This window comes from Rhagoletis zephyria, unplaced genomic scaffold, assembly GCF_001687245.7.
Source record: "Rhagoletis zephyria isolate East Lansing unplaced genomic scaffold, Rhagoletis_zephyria_1.1 Rzeph_scaffold_01076, whole genome shotgun sequence".
Taxonomy (NCBI): domain Eukaryota; kingdom Metazoa; phylum Arthropoda; class Insecta; order Diptera; family Tephritidae; genus Rhagoletis; species Rhagoletis zephyria.
This window is the reverse complement of record NW_016158160.1, coordinates 60,600-80,670: the sequence shown is the minus strand read 5'-3', so window position 1 is coordinate 80,670 and position 20,071 is coordinate 60,600. Positions and strand designations below refer to the sequence as shown.

The 20,071-nt window shown below is 34.0% G+C and overlaps 1 protein-coding gene across 2 annotated transcripts in view; it reads right to left on the bottom strand.

Annotated features, from left to right (window-relative positions):
• The window catches only part of LOC108362718 (fasciclin-2-like), a 107,399-nt gene that overhangs the window by 68,284 nt on the left and 19,044 nt on the right, over nt 1-20,071 (bottom strand). For both annotated transcript variants that reach the window (XM_017615824.1, XM_017615825.1), the window contains exon 2: nt 13,352-14,175. In XM_017615824.1, the coding sequence (XP_017471313.1) occupies nt 13,352-13,454 (103 nt within the window). In that variant the 5' untranslated portion in view covers nt 13,455-14,175. The remainder of the gene's footprint in view (nt 1-13,351; nt 14,176-20,071) is intronic.

Here is a 20,071-nt window from a genome sequence, read left to right as displayed (position 1 = left end):
TGAAAAGCATTAGTATGCCTTTTTGCTCGCGGCGCTCCAACAGTCGCAATGGCCGACAGAGCAAAGCACTCGCGTGGTATGCCTGAGGTACCAGGTTCAAGCCCGGACGCAGGGAAAATGTTTTTATTTTATTTTTTTTATAATATTTCTTTTATTTATATTTTTTATTTAGGGTTTTTTTTGTTATTCTTAAATTTAATAAAAAAAAATATATTTTTTAATCTATTTTTTTATGGCACAAGTATTTCTTCCCATATATTTGCTTCTTTTTTTGTAATACAACTAGATTTTTAAGTTTGTTATTTATATTTAAATTGAAATAATTATTCCACCTCCAAGCGGCCTCGAACCTGCGATCCCAGAACCAGAACCAGTAGTCTTCACGTGACGCCACAGCCGACATTTGTAAGAAAAACAATTAATTGCGTTTTATTTTAGGCTTTGGCAATTCAAAGGCAGATGTCGCTGAACGCTTAAGTTCTTCGAAAATGTCGAACTGGTAGGCATATACTAGTTTATGAACTAGTATTTTTTCTAAGTCGTTTGGGTTTTCACTGCAGGGTATTATTAGATTGCCACTTATTCTTCGTCTGGTACGATTACTGTTTCCAACCAAAATCTTGGACAAGACACGCTCCAAAGTGCTAAACTTCATAAAACGCCTAAGATTGGAGCTAGAACAAAGCGTTAGTAACTATGCCCCACTAACAATGATTACAATAATATGAGAACCGGAATGAATTCTACCTTATTCTAGATATTTTCTATGACGCACCAGTGTTCCTCAAATCTCTGGGTACTTCTTAGCCGTCACTTCGGGTTTTAATTCGGTCTCAACAATTTCTTCTTTCTACTATCCCTTCTGGTGACCTGAGTATTGCATATGGAACTTGTCTACACAAAGTGGGAACACTAGTCCTCTATCGAACTAATCAATGGCGCCCTCTAGCTCCGCTCTCTTGCTCTCATCCAATTGCTGACGGTGTTGGTTTCATTGTGGTCAAATAGAGCTAAACTTAAAAAAGAGCTTAAAGTGGCACGACTTGCGCAATGTTTATGAAAGGAGTTTATATGAAGATATAACTGCTTAAGTGCAAAATAAATATCTTGCTGCACTTAACTACTAATTACTCATTTGATACTCTAAAAGATTTTCACGGTGTAATCAATTTTATAGAATATGACAACTATTCTAGAGACTAATTTAAAACTATGCTCTGGTATTAACTTGTTGCTTGCTGCAACGAATGCGCTCATTTTATAGTATACCGATTTTTTAGTATAGTGGCAATGGGAGCAGAAACACATAATACAAGCAAAGTACAGCTGATGAAGTGAAAGATATAAATAAGATGAACGGTGAACGAAAATTCGAATTGCGCACAAAATAAAGAAGCCAGCAATTCGACCTATTTAAGCTAATTTTAAAGAGCTTACCGAAAATTGGGAGCAACAAGACTTTGGCGGTAGAAAACATACGAACTCTAAGAGCACTTGGGTTGCCTAAAATTCATAGGTGAATATGTGAAAGTAACACCAAAAAAAATTGTAAAAGTTGACCAAAAGTAAGATCTTTGCGGCAATCACTCATTTTTAATTGGCGATAAATTCTGGCTAACAAACCAGGGGACGTTGTGCTGGGTTGCAAGCGGATTTTATACCAACTTCTCCCATTCGGCGGCGTCTACTTTTCCGCGACCATTTTAAAGCTTGAAAAAAAAAACATAGAATAGCGGGCAACACGTAAGAAAGAAATAACTCTAGCTTACTCTGTTGTATTTTTATAAGGGGTCAGAACAGCAGGCACACAACTTACCGCTTGCGACCGATGCGAATGAGCGACGGAGGTTAAAAAAAAAAATGTGCTTAAACTGCGCGAAGTTGCTGAACGGAAGCAACGGAAGTCGCTTTGTCCGCAAAGACGCAGCCACAGTCCCAGCTACCACATTAGCAGTAATTAAAAGTCATGACTGTCGCCGTCTCGTGGCCAACAGAAACTGTGTAGGCCAAGAGAGACAAACTGGTCGACCGGTAGGTTGTGGTTAGAACGTTTTGACTGCGCCGCTTTAATTTTTGTCCGTACTTCCTGACGCTTGCGCTTTGTTACTTTTTGCGGTAGCTGCTAGCCTTTGGGAGTTACACTAAATGCATTCAAAAAAGAATGTGAAAGTAGATTTCACCTTCGCTGGGTTTTCTGTGAACACACTTAGTTAGCCGCTAGTTGTCTTTTGACTTTCTGCATCTTCCACTACCTGCATTGTCTTGCTCTACTTGCACCTTTATTTGTCACAATTTCTCATAGCTGAGTGCATTGAAATGAACACGAAACGCATTTCCTGTGTAGCACAATTAAAATAGATGATTTTTTCAAATTAACTTCTTTTTGAGTGCACATACATAAATTCTGTTTAAGAACATTTTACCATTGCCTTTCGGAGAGCGTTGCTCATTATTCTAACAAATAATTAGCTGAGTGCCTCTTTGCGCTGTAAGTCATCTTCATTTGCTGTCTCTGTTTGTTTCTACCCTTTTTCTTTACTTAATAAAAATATGCCTATTATTTCCAGCATTTAAATCACAACTCATCTCGTTAGTCGCACTACTCTTTGTCATTTCTACTTTATCGCCGATCACATGACCACTCGTGGTGCTTTGTGCTCTCCACATTCAGAATTGTTATCTCTCTAGTCACCTCCTAATGAACCGTAAGTATTTTATTTAACTTTATAGTTAACTGCACAAACATTGTAAAATTGTTGAATCCTGTTTAATTTTATGGTTTTTGAATGTTACGTACGTTTTTTCGCTTTCGTTTAAGCGCGTAAGATGTCGCCTACTGCAGTAGTGGTTTATATACTACATAAATTAACGCGAGAGATTTATGTTGGAATCTTTGGTACATACTACATACATATTTGCATAATGGTGTAGACAATTTCTATAAAAAGTTTATCCGCTACATAGTATGTATGTACGTATGTAATAAAACATAAGGTTTACTTCGTCTTCATGATATAATTTGATCTTCCTTATTATTGTCAGTAAATATGAATATTTCAGGGACCGTAAGGGTTATGCTTTTTTTCAAAAAAGTAAAAAAATAACCGTTATTTTTTCACCGATATGTTTTCAGTCAAAAATAAAAGCTACAAGTTGACTTTAAATTTTTCGGTTGAAAGCTTTACTCTTTGATTTTCAAAACTAGTCTCAACAGTTGAAATGTAAATACCAATAGTCGCCAGAAAAGTAAAACAAAAATTCTTCGGAAAGAGAACAAAGAAGTTAAGAGTTGGCAGAAAGTTCTAGACTCTGGCAATACGTCCCGAAGGTTATTTATTACGTTAACGTGTTCACCTGCCATAAATGAAGCCTCCTTCATCGATGCGTGTTCGTTTTTTGAGGATTTTAAATGACTTTGAACTTGAGAAAGATGCTGTTCAGGAAAGTAACTATGTAGCCTTATATGTAGCGCAGAAAAATTTTCAAGAATGCAGTATCTGGTACAGTGTTGCCACGGGAACATTTTTTTCCCTACCATAACCAACAAAAACCTACCAAAAATTCGTTTGAGTTGTTTAATATTTTTTTCAATGTAAAGTTCATTAAAAATATAGATAACATAACATTAGTAAAACTTAAACACGGCTAGTACAATAAAAACAAATGAATAACAATTCATTTTACTGTACAGACTTACCGTGGCGGGCAAAAATGGATGAATGGTGTTTCGTTTTTAATATTTTCAATGTTTTTCAAGCTAAAATTTTTTTGATATTTTTATATAAAAACATGGTTCATGCTTTAACAAAAACTATATAAATCACACTTTCAAACTTTATACAGAACTTAGAAAAATTCCACAAATTTTTATCTAAATTTCGAGCTTTTGAACCAGAATTTTTAGAAATTTTCGGGGTATGCAGTTAACGAGCTTATAAAATTCTAGTAAAACAAGTGCAAGTTTTGAGCGGCTAAAGAATCACATTGATTTTTAATAATTTTTTTTTGTTGACATCGTTTTGCACTTTTTTCCATATAAACATGAATTTTATGTGGAAAAATATGCGCAAGATCTTTTGCCATAAAAATAAAAAAAAGTCGAGGCCTGTTTTCCTAAATTTCGCTTTTTATGTGAAAAAAAAACGAAAAGCCGTCAGCAAAAAAAAAATATTAAAAACCAATGCGATTTTTTAGCCTCTCAAAACTTGCACTTATTTTACTAGAATTTTATAAGCTCGTTAACAGCATACCCAAAAAATTTCTAAAAATTGTGGTTAAAAAGAACGAAATTCAGATAAAATTTATGTAATTTTTCTAAGTTCTGTATAAAGTTTAAAGTGTGATTTATATAGTTTTAGTTAAAGCATGAACAATATTTTTATATAAAAAAATCAAAAAAATTTTTGCTGGAAAAACATTAAAAATATTAAAAACGAAACACCATTCATCCTGTTTTGCCCGCCACTGTACATACAAATGTATGTCTCTTTGCACATATGTATGTACATACATATCTTCACTAGTTACGAGTAGGGACACGAGCTCAAAAGTTGACCACAAAAAAGACGAGTAAAAAAACTTTGCGAAGGAAGACGTTTTATTCGTCTTTATTCGTGTCTGGTTACGATATTATTATTATTACTATTATAACGTCGGAGATACTCGCGCTGCAATCTGAGAAGATCTATTGTGCTAAACCCTAATTCTAATCACTCCAACTTTGGGCTATTTAAAAAGCTCAGCACTTTGAATGATGCCGTGTTCCAAATTGTAGATGGAGAAGACAATCGTTCTCCAAGATGTATTAATCTACGATTTATGTTTCATGGGCAGCCACATAGAGTATATTCTGGGGTTTCATTCACCAGTCCACAAATCCTACAGTCCGTCTCTAAAGAAATACCCATTTAATTCAATTGGTACGTTAACTAGCAGTGTGCTCTCGGGTACCCAGTAAGAGTTCTAGGTTCAAGGAGTCTTTTGGAGTTTCTCCTGGAAGGAGTTCCGAATCTCTTTGAATGTCTTTTTTCCTTTGAAGTCCGCCAGTGGGAATCAATTTCAGATTATTCCCAGCTAGCTCCTAAGTAGTTCTGCGGTGTATGCTATAGATGTACATAATATTTTTTTCTGGCACCATTTGCCTTCTACGATCACAATCGCGAACACAGACTGCGATTGCGAAGACCTCCGCCTGGAATATGATGGGGTACGAGCCCATTGGCGAATTTCTCTGGCAATAATAAGGGTATACAAATGTTTGTACTTAGACTGTTTAGTTTCCGGATCATACTTACTTACCTGAGACAATCATATTTTCGACAAGCGTCTTTCTGGCTCACATTTTAAATTCGTGGGACTAATCGAGCAGTTTTTTCCTTAGTGTAGATCATTCAGTAATATTCGCGATACAGTCATAACATTGAAATCTAGTTCACTGGTTATCATTTATTGTATCATGCGAGAATCTTTGTAAATTTTCCCCTTAACCAGAACAACATTTGGTTCGTCGGTCTAAGATTTTGTCTGCTCTTCTCTAAGCTCGTCGTCTACGGAAAAATAGCCAGTCTGGAATCTATAATTCCACTTACCAATGATCTTAAGGCATGATGCGTTCGTTTCATATGTAGTTTTGAATTCATAGCATAGTTCCACAGGCTTAAGTTGACGCGGAAAGCTAAAGCATTCTTATCGTATTTTAATCAATGGAATTCCAGAAACAAATACAATAAAGAATAAGTCAAGTATTAGAACTTTGGGAAGTTTTCAAATAGAATGTTCATATTATAGTCAATGGACGTTGGCATTAAATACAATACATCTGTGCGGTTTCAATAGTGTGCCACAAAATTGAAAAAAGGGCGGCATGCAGAAATATCAGTCGCAGCTAAATACTTTGTAATTTTTGAAATTTTACGATTTATTTTTAAATTTTTATTAGCACACTCAGAATTCGTTCTTGAATTGTTATATACCTGAAGAAAGTAATTTATATGTATGTGTATACGAAATGCATATTTTGTAAAAATCTTCCACGACAATATTTAGTTACTTGTTAATTATATGGCTTTTGAGTTAAGATGTGCGAGTAAACATGTTAACTGACTGTGTATGGTGCTACGGGCATGAGTTTTGATTTTTACTTTTTTATTTATCTTTTTTAAGTTTTCATTTAAATACAATTTCGCGTTGGAATCTTGTTCTTTACGCAAAACTGAAGGTAATGCATTTTCTAAGATGTAAAATAGTAAAAATTTAACAACTCGTGAGATGTATGTACGTCAAGCAGATAATCTTTCGGATACCATACTCATCGTCAATCCCACTATATTCCGTCTGGGCAAAATCTTCATCTTTAGCGACAGAATTGAGCTCCATTTTACTTTCTGGAACTCACAAGTTCGCCTCGGTCGTCTGGGGACGGATGAAAACATCGACGCTCGAATTAATCGAGAAATCCTATGAATTCTGTAAAGAGACTACGTAAGGGAGGATTTTATTTCCTCGAAATATAAAGTAAGTATTAAAATTTGTATCTAATACTTTATCTCTAGAAATTATAGACGCTTTTTGAGATCCTCAACTAAACATTTATATGCCAGATGTTAGGCAGTTCTTCATAGGGACCTGAGGAACTCTCATATCAGAGGAGAACTATCACAGCCGAGCCTGTACCAAAACGGTACAGAGCCAGGAATAAAACGTTTCGTTATCTTTCAATTAAAACGTGCCAGAGACCACAACGATTATAAGAAATAAAATCAGATATTGCTCTATAATTATTACTGAACAATGGAAAAGTTGTTCTCGTCTCGCGGGACGATTATTTTAAAGTGTAAATTATTTTCGTCATCCCATAATAACTATATGGGATTTTTATTTATTTGGTTTTCGTCTCTCGGGACGTTTATTTCAAGAGAAAAATTATTTTCGTCTTCTCATAAAAATTATATGGGATTTTTATTTATTTTTTTTTGTCTGTCGGGACGTTTATTTCTAGAGGGAAAATCTCAAATATTAGGAAATTAATTATTCTGGGTCTCTGAATTAAACACATGACTGAATCTTGCTAAAGATATGATTAAAAAAGTTAACCTAACCGGTTGTGGCCTTGAACGCGCATCTCGAGTTTAATTCGCGCAGCCTTTAATTAGGTTCTGTTGATTCAAGTGGCATTAAGTGAAGATATTTAATTGGCTGATTAATTTTAGTATTTATTTGAAAGCAAATATGCGCATGGCAGCTGTTTTCACGTCGCCGAAATTTCGTCATTACTCCGTTTATTTCACGCGCAGCAATTAAATGCTTTGTTTGAAAGCGAAAATTAAAATGTGGTTTTCGCAACAGCTTTTTAACTGAATAATGATTGCAAGCCACAAAAAAATAGACACCATAAGAAGCGGCGCTATCTCTCTCAGCTGCTTTCAATGTTTGCTTAGTAATTAAATATAGTTTTTATAAATCTTAAATAATTTGCGCTTATCTGCTGGGTATTTAGTAATTTTCCCTCGTTTTCAACTTGCTAGCTTTTTTCGCTTTTTTTCGCACTGAAGCTGTGCGACTTGGCAACTGTTTCCTTTACTCACATTTTGCTCGCAGACATTTTTATCTGTTTAATATCACAGCGGAAGATTAAATTTTCGCTTATCTCATTTTATAATCCCTGTTTTGCGCAATTGTGTCGCGCGCGCTTGTGACATTTTCGGGCACGAAATGTTTTTCTAGTAAATATTTAGTGTAAAAAAACATATTTTATTGTGGTTAAAAAAATGTTTTCCGGCCTTGCATAATTTATTTAATTTGTTTAAATTTCGTAAACTCATTTTCATTTCCGCATTGATGCGCTCATAAATGCATAAACTTTATTTTAAAACCAATTGAAGCTTAATATTAACCCAAGTGTTGGCAAATAAGCGCGCTGAATAAATTACATTTTTTTTTTTTAGTTTTCTAAATCCACTTTACTCTTTCAAGTGCACATGTAACTGCTGTTTGCTTTTAACAAATAAATTACTACCAAATGCAATTCATTTTCGGTTCATATTTACGTATTTACATTAGAACAAATACCAACAAATACATGATTATTAGTGTGGAAAATTAAAATTCGTTTGCTCGCTGCCGGCCCAAAAGTACTCAAATCGGCCACAGCAATGCAAATTTCACAATGAAAACAAATGTTGAGTGCGCTTATATGTAGCATTTAGTATGCAATTTATTTACGATTTTATTAGTAAAGCAAACGCTTGTTCTATTTTGCGTTAAAAAATTATTAGACATATTTTACGGGAGTAATATTTGTTTTCATTATTATTTCATATGCAAACAGCGAGCTAATCGAAAATTTATTAAAAATTTAGTGTTGCACAAATTATGGTTAAATTTTGTATTTTTCAGTAATTTCAAAAATAAATTTGCATACACACAGGCGCCTATGGATAAATTTGAAACAAGGATGAGAAACTATTAACATTTGTTAATCTTTGTGGGGGTTTGAAACTAAAAGGATATTTTCGTTGGTAATAAATAAAAATAATAATTTTATCTGTACATAAGCGAGTGTGTAGTGTGGTGTCGGGAACAACGCTTCACAAATTTTCGTACATTTACTTCAGTTTATTTTTAATTTTATTAATTTAGTTTGCTTGATTTCATTTTTTATTTGTTATGATTTGTTACATTTAATTTTTTTACATTTCATATAATATTATTTATTTATGTAAACTTTCACAAAATTTTGGTTTTCTATTTTGTTGTATTATTTTACATAATTTATTTTTTAGGTTTTCTACTTATTTGTATTTTTCAATTATTTTTATTTTTTTGGTTTTATAATTTCGTGTTTGTTTTTTTATTGCCTTAATTTATTTAATGTTTTAATTATATTTAATTTTTTATTTCCTATTTAATTTTACTTGTTTTTAATTTTTTATTTCGGTATATTTGTTTTAAAATTTTTCTTTGTAACATAATTAACCTTTTCGTTACTTTATTCATTTAAATGTTCTATTTTATTCTATCTCTTACATACATTTCAATTTCTTTAATATTATTGTATTAATTTTTTTACTGTATCTTTTATTTCGTTTATTTTTGTGTTTGACTTAATTTCGTTCTTTATTTTTTTTTCATTTTAAATTTTTAGTTTATTTATTTCTTTTGTTTATCTTATTTATATTTTTTATTTTACATATTTTGTCTTTTACATTCTTTATTTAATTACTATTTTTTATTTCAACATTATTTTTCAGCTTTATGCCCCGACAGCTTTTAGAAAAAATGCTTTGACTTTGTTTCGTTTTCCAGGTTTCCTAAAAAGCTTGTTAAAAAATGTTTGTTTTACTAATTTTAATCTTTGCCTTTTCCAGTTTTCCTAAAAATCTTGTTAAAATTGTTAGTTTTATCTATTTTAATTTATTTTATTTTGATTTACATAAATTTTTTAACTAATATTTTTATTTATTAAAAACTACATTTTTATTTTGTTTTATTTAATGTTATTTATAGTTAAAATTTTATAAAAAATATATATATCCTATTTTATATAATTTACATTTTAGTTTTGAATTTTTAATCCTTTTTTATTTTATTTTATATATGTAGTAAAATTTTTATTTATTTACATACAAAATATATTAATTTATTTTTTCCTTAGTTAAAATTTTTTATTTCGTTTAATATTTCATTTAGATTTAATTCTATTTAATAAATTTTTTTATTTTACTATTTTTTGTTTTATTATACTCATTATATTTATTTTTCATTTCTCTATTATTTCTATTTTCTATTTTCTATTTCATTAGAATTTATTTATTTTTAATTTTTAACCAACTTAAAAAAAGGCGGAGGTTATTTATTCGTCAGAATTTTTTTTTTAATTAAGTTACCACATATCTATGGACCTCGTTAACCGATGTCTATAACTATTCCTGTAAAGGAAAGGTGGTACCACAGAGGTGGTCCCTTTCTAATTTTTTTTAGAAGCGATCATTGGATCATGACGAAATTAACGGGACTCTTAATTTTTTAAATGAGAATTGAAGTCGGTTTTGTTTTTTGGTTAAATCGACTTGTTTTATTTTACTTTATTTTATTTTATTTTGTTTGTTCATTATGTTTTTTATATCGTTTTTTGTTTGTTTTTATTAATGTAATTTTTGTTTATTGTTAAATTAAATTTTCATTTTATTTTTAATTTACTTTATTAAAATAATTTTTCTTCTTGCATTTCTTTTGATTTGAAATTTATTTTGCTTTATTTGCTCTTAATTTGCTCTAAATTTGTTATTTAGTTTATTCATTTATTTTTCTTTTAGTTATACAAATTTTTAATTTTTTTATATTTCTCTATGCATATTTACCTACTTTGAACAATTTCGTTTTACTGATTGGTAATATTTCATTTAAAATAAAACAAGATCAGTTGTAAATAACAAATACGCAGCCCGCATGGCAGAGCAGCCGAGTGGAGGGTTTGACCCCGAGAAATTTCGGTGACAGGGCTGGCATTCGCCAACCTTTAAGTAGTAAATGCCACCAAACCCAACAGAGTTTCCTCTAAGAAAAACCCCATCCCAGAGTGAGATACATTTACTTAACATAGAATTACAAATATCTCAAATAAAAGTACAAGGAATATGAAGCGAACCTGGCCCTAAATTGAAGGAAAATAATAAACCACCAAAGTGCTGCCTCTACATTACGAAAAACACTGGAAATTTTTCTTTAATAAAAAGGATTTTTCACCTTAAATTTCTGCTGTGAAAAAGAGGAAAAATATCGATGACTTTCGGTGGTTGAAATTTCACATTGGCTACATCACACATATTTCTACTAGTTACGAAACTCTATTTCAAATTAAAAATTGTTAATAAAGTAAAATATGCAACCATTCCACGCTTATTTACCTGAAATTTTTATAAGACTTGTGGCACGTTTTTCTGAATTTATTGCATTAAATTTGCCAATGAATTTTTTGCGCGCAAGCTTTTGCTCATTCTTCCTTTCATTCTGCGTTCACACGAAATTTCTGCGTTTTTTTGAACTTCACAAAACGAATAAATACACAACTGATATAAATATATACGCACAAGTGGTTGGGAAAATAAGCTTTGTAAAAAAGCAACACTGAAAATTTGAAACAAAACACTATGCTACCTGCCACCAAAACTTCCATGGCAACAACAATGCTTTTTTGTCTCTAGTGTTTTAAATAGTTGTAGTTGAATACTTGCCACACATGGTGTGCGATAAATTGACTGAATGAGGTGGGCTAGCAAATAAGGGTGTTCATGGTGGGTAGCATGAAAAGTCCTAATTTGTGTTAACGGCGACCATTTTTTGATGCGGGTAGGTAGCTTATTGCTGAGCAATATACGGCAACCTTCAACCGTAGATGCCCGCCCGGAGAAGTAGCAGGATAAAGAGGCGAGACATGGCTACGCGAAATCATTAAGAAGACGCCCTTAAGAAACTGAGGCCAAAATATCTATCGAATCTAACGGTATCCAGTTAAGAACACTGCAAAGAGAAACCGCAGAGAGAAACTGCAGAGAGAAACTAAAGCGCCGTCCAGGGCCGAAAAAGCTGAAGTCACCGGCATTCTTCGAGTCGCTCATGGATCTTTAGAAAGTCGTAATCGATAAAGTCAGCCCTGTTGGGAAGGTAACGCTGGAATGATGGTCACTTGTTTTAACACGTAAGCAACACCGAAGACCGTCCGAGAGTAATGCAAGAATTCGGCTCGTTTCCTTAAGAAAATTAAGGCAAATGCTCTTTCATGGAACTGGTTAGAGGTGGCGACGGACAGGTGTTCTACGGGTATCAATAATCGATAACGTTAAACCTGAGAGGTAACGGCGGAATACTGTCTACTTGTCACATAAGCGCCGAGGCATAGAACTTTCGATTCAGCCCAGTCTTCAACAGAAGAAAGTTGAGCCGAGCTTAGAATGGCTACAAGAACTCGTTTTACTTCCTTAGGCAACTTAGGGCAATGGACCCAGCGACTTCCACGGCCCACCGACAGGCATCCATCGGTAACCCAGTCCAAATGTATCCAGGTAAGTGCATTGGAAAGAGCAAGATCTGACAAATTACCCATGACAGAGTTGAACAAGCCGAAGTGCACGCCATACTTTGAACACTTGTGCATGGAACTACCGGTAACCATATTTGATACAGCGGCCCTGTTGGAAAAGTAACACCAGCATACTGACTACTTGTAGAGACGAAGCTCATAGAATGAATGTTTGAGGTTGAGAACGAGCAACTCATGTTCGAGGGAAAGAAGCAAGCAGAAGTGATAAGTCTTTAGATTCGCAATTAGCAGCCTAGACGCACTTTGGACAGGCGCTCGGGCGATGTTGAACCTAGCTTAAGGCTACTAGTGCGTCCAATTACTTTATCTACTGCAAATACGACCAACGATCCCTGCAACGCAATCTGTTCTGAAGCCCAAAGCTGGCCGCAACTCAATGGAAAGTGATGTCCCCGACATGCTGACTGCTGTCGATCAGACGTCGTTCGACAAAATTAGAACCTTTGAAGGCTTGAGCGTTGATGACTTAAGACTAATTTTGGACTACGCACCCTCAAAGCGTGTTTCCCTGGATCAATACCGAACAAAGAACTTTTCCCATATAAAATCCATTGAAAACTTTAAAAGGAGTCGCCCAATTGAGTTGTCTTGGAAACCGGCCGCAATATGCAAGGGAAGAAGCTAATCACGAAACAAATTTATTTGCTTCACGCTTCTTCTGTCTCGTTCCATCCACTAATATTTATACCCGACAAGGACCTGGATATAGTCTTCGGCATTAAAGCTTGGCTTGCCGAAGTGAAGGTTAGCGGAATGGGATTGACCGATTATCGTGTCTACATTCCAACGACTGAAGGGAAGACAAGAACATGCATATTGGCTAAAAAAGATATTCATCGCTTTCTTTTCACACTGGAGAGCTCACATCTGTAATATATGAGCGTACCCCAGTATCAGGAGGTAAAGCTACCACCACTGACATTCTGTCAACCTTTGATAAACGCTAGATGCCAGTGCTATACCTGGTAATCGGCTGCTATGCAAAAGAAACCTCTAAATCTTTAAGTGTTAAGTGAATATTCCTATCGAGCTAATCGTGCTGCCGCAATGCCTAACAAGTGCAGCAAATGCACCGAGCCTTCATATTATTTTTTTTTTTGCTTTGCAACACATGAAAAATAATAAGTTGTATACAAATCGTGCAACGGTAAACTTGCAATAAAAAAAGGTGATGTAAAATTAGAAAATTTACGCTAGTGTGCGTGTTAGCGATGCTACATGTTTATGCAACTATATAGAATATAGCAAACTCACCTATTAATGCACTGCAGAGGCACAAAATTGCGAACGCGTACAAACCGCATACGCGCCACCGCTGACTGTGCGGTTGTTGTTGTAGTTGCTTGTATTGCCCCATAATTGCGAATTGTTGCTGCGTCGTCCCTTCAACTTCACTTTGCTTGCACTCGACGTGTGTGTGTATTTCAAAATGTGTTTGTTGACTCTGCGCGGTGAGTGCGAGTGTATGCGTGCTGATTTATTTTTAGTTGCACTGACCGGCTTCCCTTTTTTAATTACACTTGTGCAACAAAAATAGCACAACACAAAAAACCGGCAAAATTTGTTAAAACCATGTAATTTGTGTTTTTGGCGAAACTTGAATTTGCAATTTTTTTTTAGTTATGAAATCGCAAATATTTTCTGCTTGAATTAATTTAATTTTTTTTTTTCGCGTGTATGTTCTAATTCACTGCACTTATTTGCACAAATAGATTATAAAAAATGTATTTTTTTTTTTAGTTTTTTTTTGCTTTAGCAGCACTCGAGCGATAGCGCAGCAATTTTAGTTTAGCACGCACACTTTGCTGTCAGTCACTCACTCAGCTCACTTTGCTAACGGCATTTATTTATATTACTTTTTTATTTGTAATTATTGTTTTTGTTTGGCGTCCAATGACCCGACACAGTTACACGGGTTTAGTTGCTGTTTTCTAAATCGTTTTAATTTTTTTGTCGTTTTGGTAGCAGCTTTTTTTAACTTTTTTGTTGCGTTCTAAAGCTGCTTGCCGCCGTATTAAACGGGTTCTTGATTGCAAAACGAAATTAAATTAAGGCTGCTCGTGTTTACGATAAAAATGCTGGAATGGAGAAAAATGTGAAAATTAATTAAATTTTTGATAACATGTGAAAATAAAATTTTAATTTTTTAAGTAATAAAATTGAAAGCTTTGATTTATTTATGTAAATATTGCGGTAAGCAGCAAAGCTTTAGGTTTCTTATAAATAATCAATCTCATTGACACAAAATTCCCTAAATTTAGCTAACCTCGATTGTAAAAATATTTAAAAATGTTTTTATTATTTGGCAACCTTCAGCTAAAATTTTTTTCAAAGTTCATTTTCAACACATTTACTAAAATAGACTTCTTTTATATTAGCTTTTTTTAAATTTAGTTAATTTTATTTTTTCAAATGTACATGACAACTTTATAAAAATTCCCATATTAAAGTATCCTCCAACGGCTTTTATTTGTCACCACAATATACAAATTTTACACATTTCGCTTATTTCGTTTATTTTAAAAGGTGGTAACTCTGTTACAAATAAGTCTGTATTCAAGATTTTACAAACACCTTTCGTGTTTGCTTATTTTGTTATGCTTCACTAAACCAACGGTTATTCTCTTATTGCTTTTTGAATAGTATATAAATATGTATATACGTTGCAACTCTATTCCGGAAAATTCCCATTTTTGGAATATATTTCTACTTTATTAAGTTTAAAAGGCTGGCTAAACGTTTCACAAAATAAATTCATTTAATTCTAATATTGCAAATCTTTTTGAATATGCCCATAGATGGCAACCCTTTTCAAAATAAGTTTGAACTCAAGATTTTATAAACAGCTTTCGTTTCATGCACATATTACTAAGCCTTACTAGGCATATATTCTTAAATTGACTTTTACTAAGCATATAGGTGGCAACTCTATTCAAAAATATAAATTTCAAAACCCTGCCAAAAACATATGTGATTTAAGAGTATAACCAAAACATTTTATGGAAATCACATTCTATATTTTAACTCTTTTTTGTAAACTCATAGATGGCACCCTGTGGCAAAGAAATCTGGATTGGAGATTTACGAAATTCTTTTATGAGATGACAATATTGGTGTGGTTTAGCAAACCTATATTTTATAATACATGTTTTTGTACCCAGGTGGCAACTCTATTAAGAAAGTCTACCTTATTTAAATACTTTCCGTTTTAAATTAATATTGACAGTTTGTTAAAATATGTCTGGATTTAAACTTTCTCAAAAATATTTCGTTTGATACCCATTTAGTAATATCTTTTCAATATGGATTAAGATGGCAACTCCACTCCAGAAACTACACATGTACATAGGATAAGAATGAAGTGGACAAACCCTCGCCCTTTCATGTAATGACTATATGATATAGTGGACCACGGCAGTTGTTCCAAAGCTGGATGGGTGTCAGGCTGGATAGGTATGAAGTTCCATGCTTATTGCGACCAAATCTCCATGTACTAAGAACGGAAAGTCTAAGCTTGGCATTTTATTTTTGAAGCGACAAAACGGCGAAATATCGACTGCTCATTGTAAGGTGTTTTACTCAGGGCTATCTGACGCTACCGGTGGGAACTTTATTCTCAATTAAGGTTGAGTATCTTTTGCTTAGCAACATTATATTTCCAAGAGGTTACTTTCCAAAAGTAAGAGGAATATGGTACCACGACTAAACCATACTTTGCTTCAAGAGGTTCAAATTAAGTGCAAGTAGAGCTCAGGGGAAAGGAAGAAATGTAAGAGAAGCACACTTGGGTCACTACGGGATCGAAAGGAATGAGGCCCACTCTGCAGTTGAGGTAACACAGCCTATAGTGGGTTAGGGCTGTAAAGCTAGTTTACAATGTGGAGCTGTTAGTTGTCTTCTTTATTTTCATTCTTTACTCTGAGGGTTGACTATATATACTAGTCTAAGTAAACTTGGGTCGCTGAACATGAAAACTATACCTTTTTTTCAAAAAGCACTTTCGAAATTTTTTCGCAAAAGGTTTTTTTTTTTGGTACTTTAAGCAGTCAATCACCAATATCTCTTAAAAAAAACTATCTAATCGACGTAAGCCTACATCGTGCGAATGGGGCGAATACAGTGCCATGTGGCGAATATTTGAGTCCGTGAGAGCAGAAGTGGCCTAAGTCAACAATTTTTTTTTTTGAACTTTCGTACTTAAAATAGTCTCAAATGTGATAACATAACATAAATTTATTACATTTGAATTTATTTTAGGGAGTTAAGAATACAAAAATTGTGGGTTAGGCCCACGATTGAGAGAATACAAAGGTTGCGCCGATCTCGGACCGCTATTCCTCTCTTAACGAGTTTGACAGAATCGTTGTTTGCATGGCGTCCCACTTGTGCAACTTGTTTACGTTTTCCTTGCAACATTTTTTCTTCTTCTTCCATTCTTGCTCACGTTTTGGCATTTCTCTCTCGCAATTGCACCAGTGTGACGTCACCCAAAAGTTATTCTCAAAAATCCTCTCTGATCGGCGCAATCTTGTATTCTATCATTCTTGGGTTAGGCCACTTCTGCTCTCACCGTCTCATTTATCGGGTTACTGAGTAATTTTTACTAGAAGTGCGTTTGAGCGTGTGCTAGACTGCTGGTAGTTCGCTCGGTAACTCTGCTCAGTGCTGATTTACTCAGCGCTAGATCACCGAGGCTGCTAAAGCTGATTCACCTCTGTCTTCCTGTTCGGACCTTCTGAGCTGTTTTGTTATGTTCCATTTGAGATCTGCCATACAAAAATCACTTTCAGTAAAGACACGAAAAAGCTTAGGTTTTCGAATGATCCGCTTGTTGTGGTTGTTGTAATGGTCTAGAAATTTCTCAAAGACTTTCGGGGAATGCTGCTAAATGACAATTCAAGGCTAGACATGAATCTGGGCCTGCTGCTGTAGGAAAGCCTGGTCACCTACATTCTACAAATGTAAGTTTACAAAGCTTTATTCCGTCTTCGGAAAGAAGAAGATTTCGTATGATTAACTACTTTTAAATGCTAAGAACTACCAGCCATCCAAATAAATTTCTTTTAACATTTTTCAATTGTGGTACAGGTTTCACAACCTTTCGCGTATTTAGCTTGGAGATTATCCCTTTGGATTTTGATATTTCTTAAAAAAAATATTATTCATCAAATATTTAAATAACTGTATCAACGCTTTCATAGTTTTTGCAGAATTTCGAATTCACAAATAGTTTCGCATAGATATGTATTTACTATGTATGTAAACATTCACCTCTTGCAAAACAAACTCAGTTCTTTGCCAAATACAAAGCTTAGTGCATAAAACTCATATAACTAATTCCCGCAGCCAAATTTCAACTAGCCAGCGCAAAACCAAAAATATTTGGCGCTTAAGCGCACACTTGCTGGAAAAATGTTGGAATTGTGGACAGGATGACCTACATTTTCAGTTTTTGCCAAGCAACGCTAACAGAAAATGTATGAATGTTTATGCATTCTTATATTCCAATGTGCATATATGTACATACATATGTTTGTATATATGGACTTGTAATGCAGCCAGTTAATTTTATATTTAGGTGCACATTTAGTTGTCCATTTTCCAGCTTGCCACACTTTGCTTTATTATAGCTTTTTTCCACATTTTCGTTTGTTTTTCTGCCATCGCTCACTTGCCACAATTCCAAGTACTGCGAGTATAAATACATACATTCACAACGAATTTTTGTAATGTTGCCTCAATTAACCTTAAACATGTACCGTAAATGGGGCACTTCAAGTGCAACAGCACCCAATGTCAAGGGTTATTGGGGCAATTTTATTACTTGCGTCCGTACATGAACAATTGCTAACGGAGCGGAACGAAGTGTAGTGTGCTCTGAGTGCATGTAATTTAGTAGAAAATCAAGTGCAGACTTCATTCAACGTTAAGTAGCTTAACTTCGAGTAAGTTGTAGAGCCTGTAGGCGAAACTGGAATTAATAAATTTAATTTTTTTTTGCACTTTGCACTTAAGCAAATGAGTTTGAGGGAGACTAGTTTGCAACTAGTAATAAAGGGATCAAACGAAATAAATTAATGTTATATGAATTGTGACGCCAGCAGGAAATCGAATTAGTGAATTGCATTTTTGCTAAATCAATGAAATGCTAACTAATTTAAAAGGTACTAGTTCAGAACTAGTTGCAAAGGCAGCATATTCAAATTTGTTTAAGCACTTATTAGAAGCAAAAAAAAATCTGTGAGTTTTCACAAAATATAGAACTAGTTTTAATTTAGTTGAAAATTATAGTTTTGATTATACACACATATGTGTTTTTAGTCGATTTTAAGAAAACTAAAATTTAATGAGAAATTTTTTCGCACAATAAATGAACGCTCTCAAACATGAATCACTATCAAAATACTTGAAAAGTAAGAAACAAGCTTCTTAACAAAGATTTTCCCACGCACGCTTGCGCATGCGCGCCTTGAGATGATTTTATTTTATTTTTTTTCAAATCGAAACAGCTACATTTCGCTTGACTTTCTGTCAGCAGCTCAAAGACAGCGCAATAAATTTCTGTTTGCAATGCTCAACTACTAAATTTATCTATACATAACTAAATATTTATGCGCAAGATCACTTGCTGGCCTTGAAGCCAATACTGTAACTAAATAATCAAGCGCAAACGGTTTTGGTGATGTTTTTCCACTGCACACGCAATGATCACGTCTCACCAGCAATAAATTTCCTCGCTGACATCTTTATTTCAAACACATAAATGTATTTTAGTGTTCACACGCGATATAAAGTGCAATCGATCTACATATTTAGTTGCATATCTACCGCCCCCTGACAGCTCAATAACGAAGTATGAGGTTGCAGTAGATGCTGGATTTAGCATTTTAACTCCATGACGTTTAAGTGAATGGTTGCTGCGGTGTTTGTCACATTCAAAGCCAAAGCAAATGTATCAATAACTGCACACTGTCGTTGTAGACAACTACTACTGAAGCTTGGTTATTATAAGAACAGCGAAAATTAAAAAAAGTTGCTTCCAGTGAAGTATGTTAAGACAGTTGCCAGACAAATGGCTTCACTTCGGACGTTATAATATCTCAATTCAAATCTAAGGTTTTCCTAAAAAGTGTGTTCACTACAGTGAAGGCCTGGCGTGGTCTGGATCTTCATTGCCTTCGATTTCAGCAAACAGACTTACTCAAACTCTAAAGATTGAAAATGATATCAAATTGGAAGCGTTCTTATCAACTTCTTGCTTTTGCGTAATGTCATATCGAAGTAGCTACATACAGAAGTCTATCATATATATGGAAGGTCCAAAGACTTTCCATACCACCACGGAGATGAATGGTAACCAAATATGTCTGCAAGTTTTTTTTGGTTCACAATGAACACTTAATGTTCACTTTTACGGAACATAGAATCTTGTTTAAGTCATTCCAGAGATCAATATTTTGGTTAATTACGAGGCTGATTTTCGGCTCAATGGACGTGTCAAGAAACAAAAGCACCATTGTAGCCAAAAAAGCTCACAGATTGGTGTACTTTGTATATAACAGATACGACTATCGGTTACTAAACACACTTAGTAAAACTTTTACGTTAAGTAATCGTCATAGTATTAAATTTTGAAGACTTCTGAAGGGAAGTAGTTTTACTCGATCAAAAAATATTTTTTTAATGATTTTATTGCAATTTTACGAAAAAATGTATTTACCCCATGTAAAATACATGGTAAACTTCAAAGCCCCGGCGGCAAAGGTAAATATTAATCGATTTCAAAATACAACAAGTAAGAGCAGCGCTGTCTTCGGCTATGCCGAAGGCTTCATACCTTTCATGAACATCTGCAAATTTTACTTTGACAGATTACTGCTTTTGAATACATCTGCATACATCGATAGAGGAGTTACATACTTATATAAAAAATCGCATCTAAACAATCAGAGGTATGGAAGATATACTTTATAT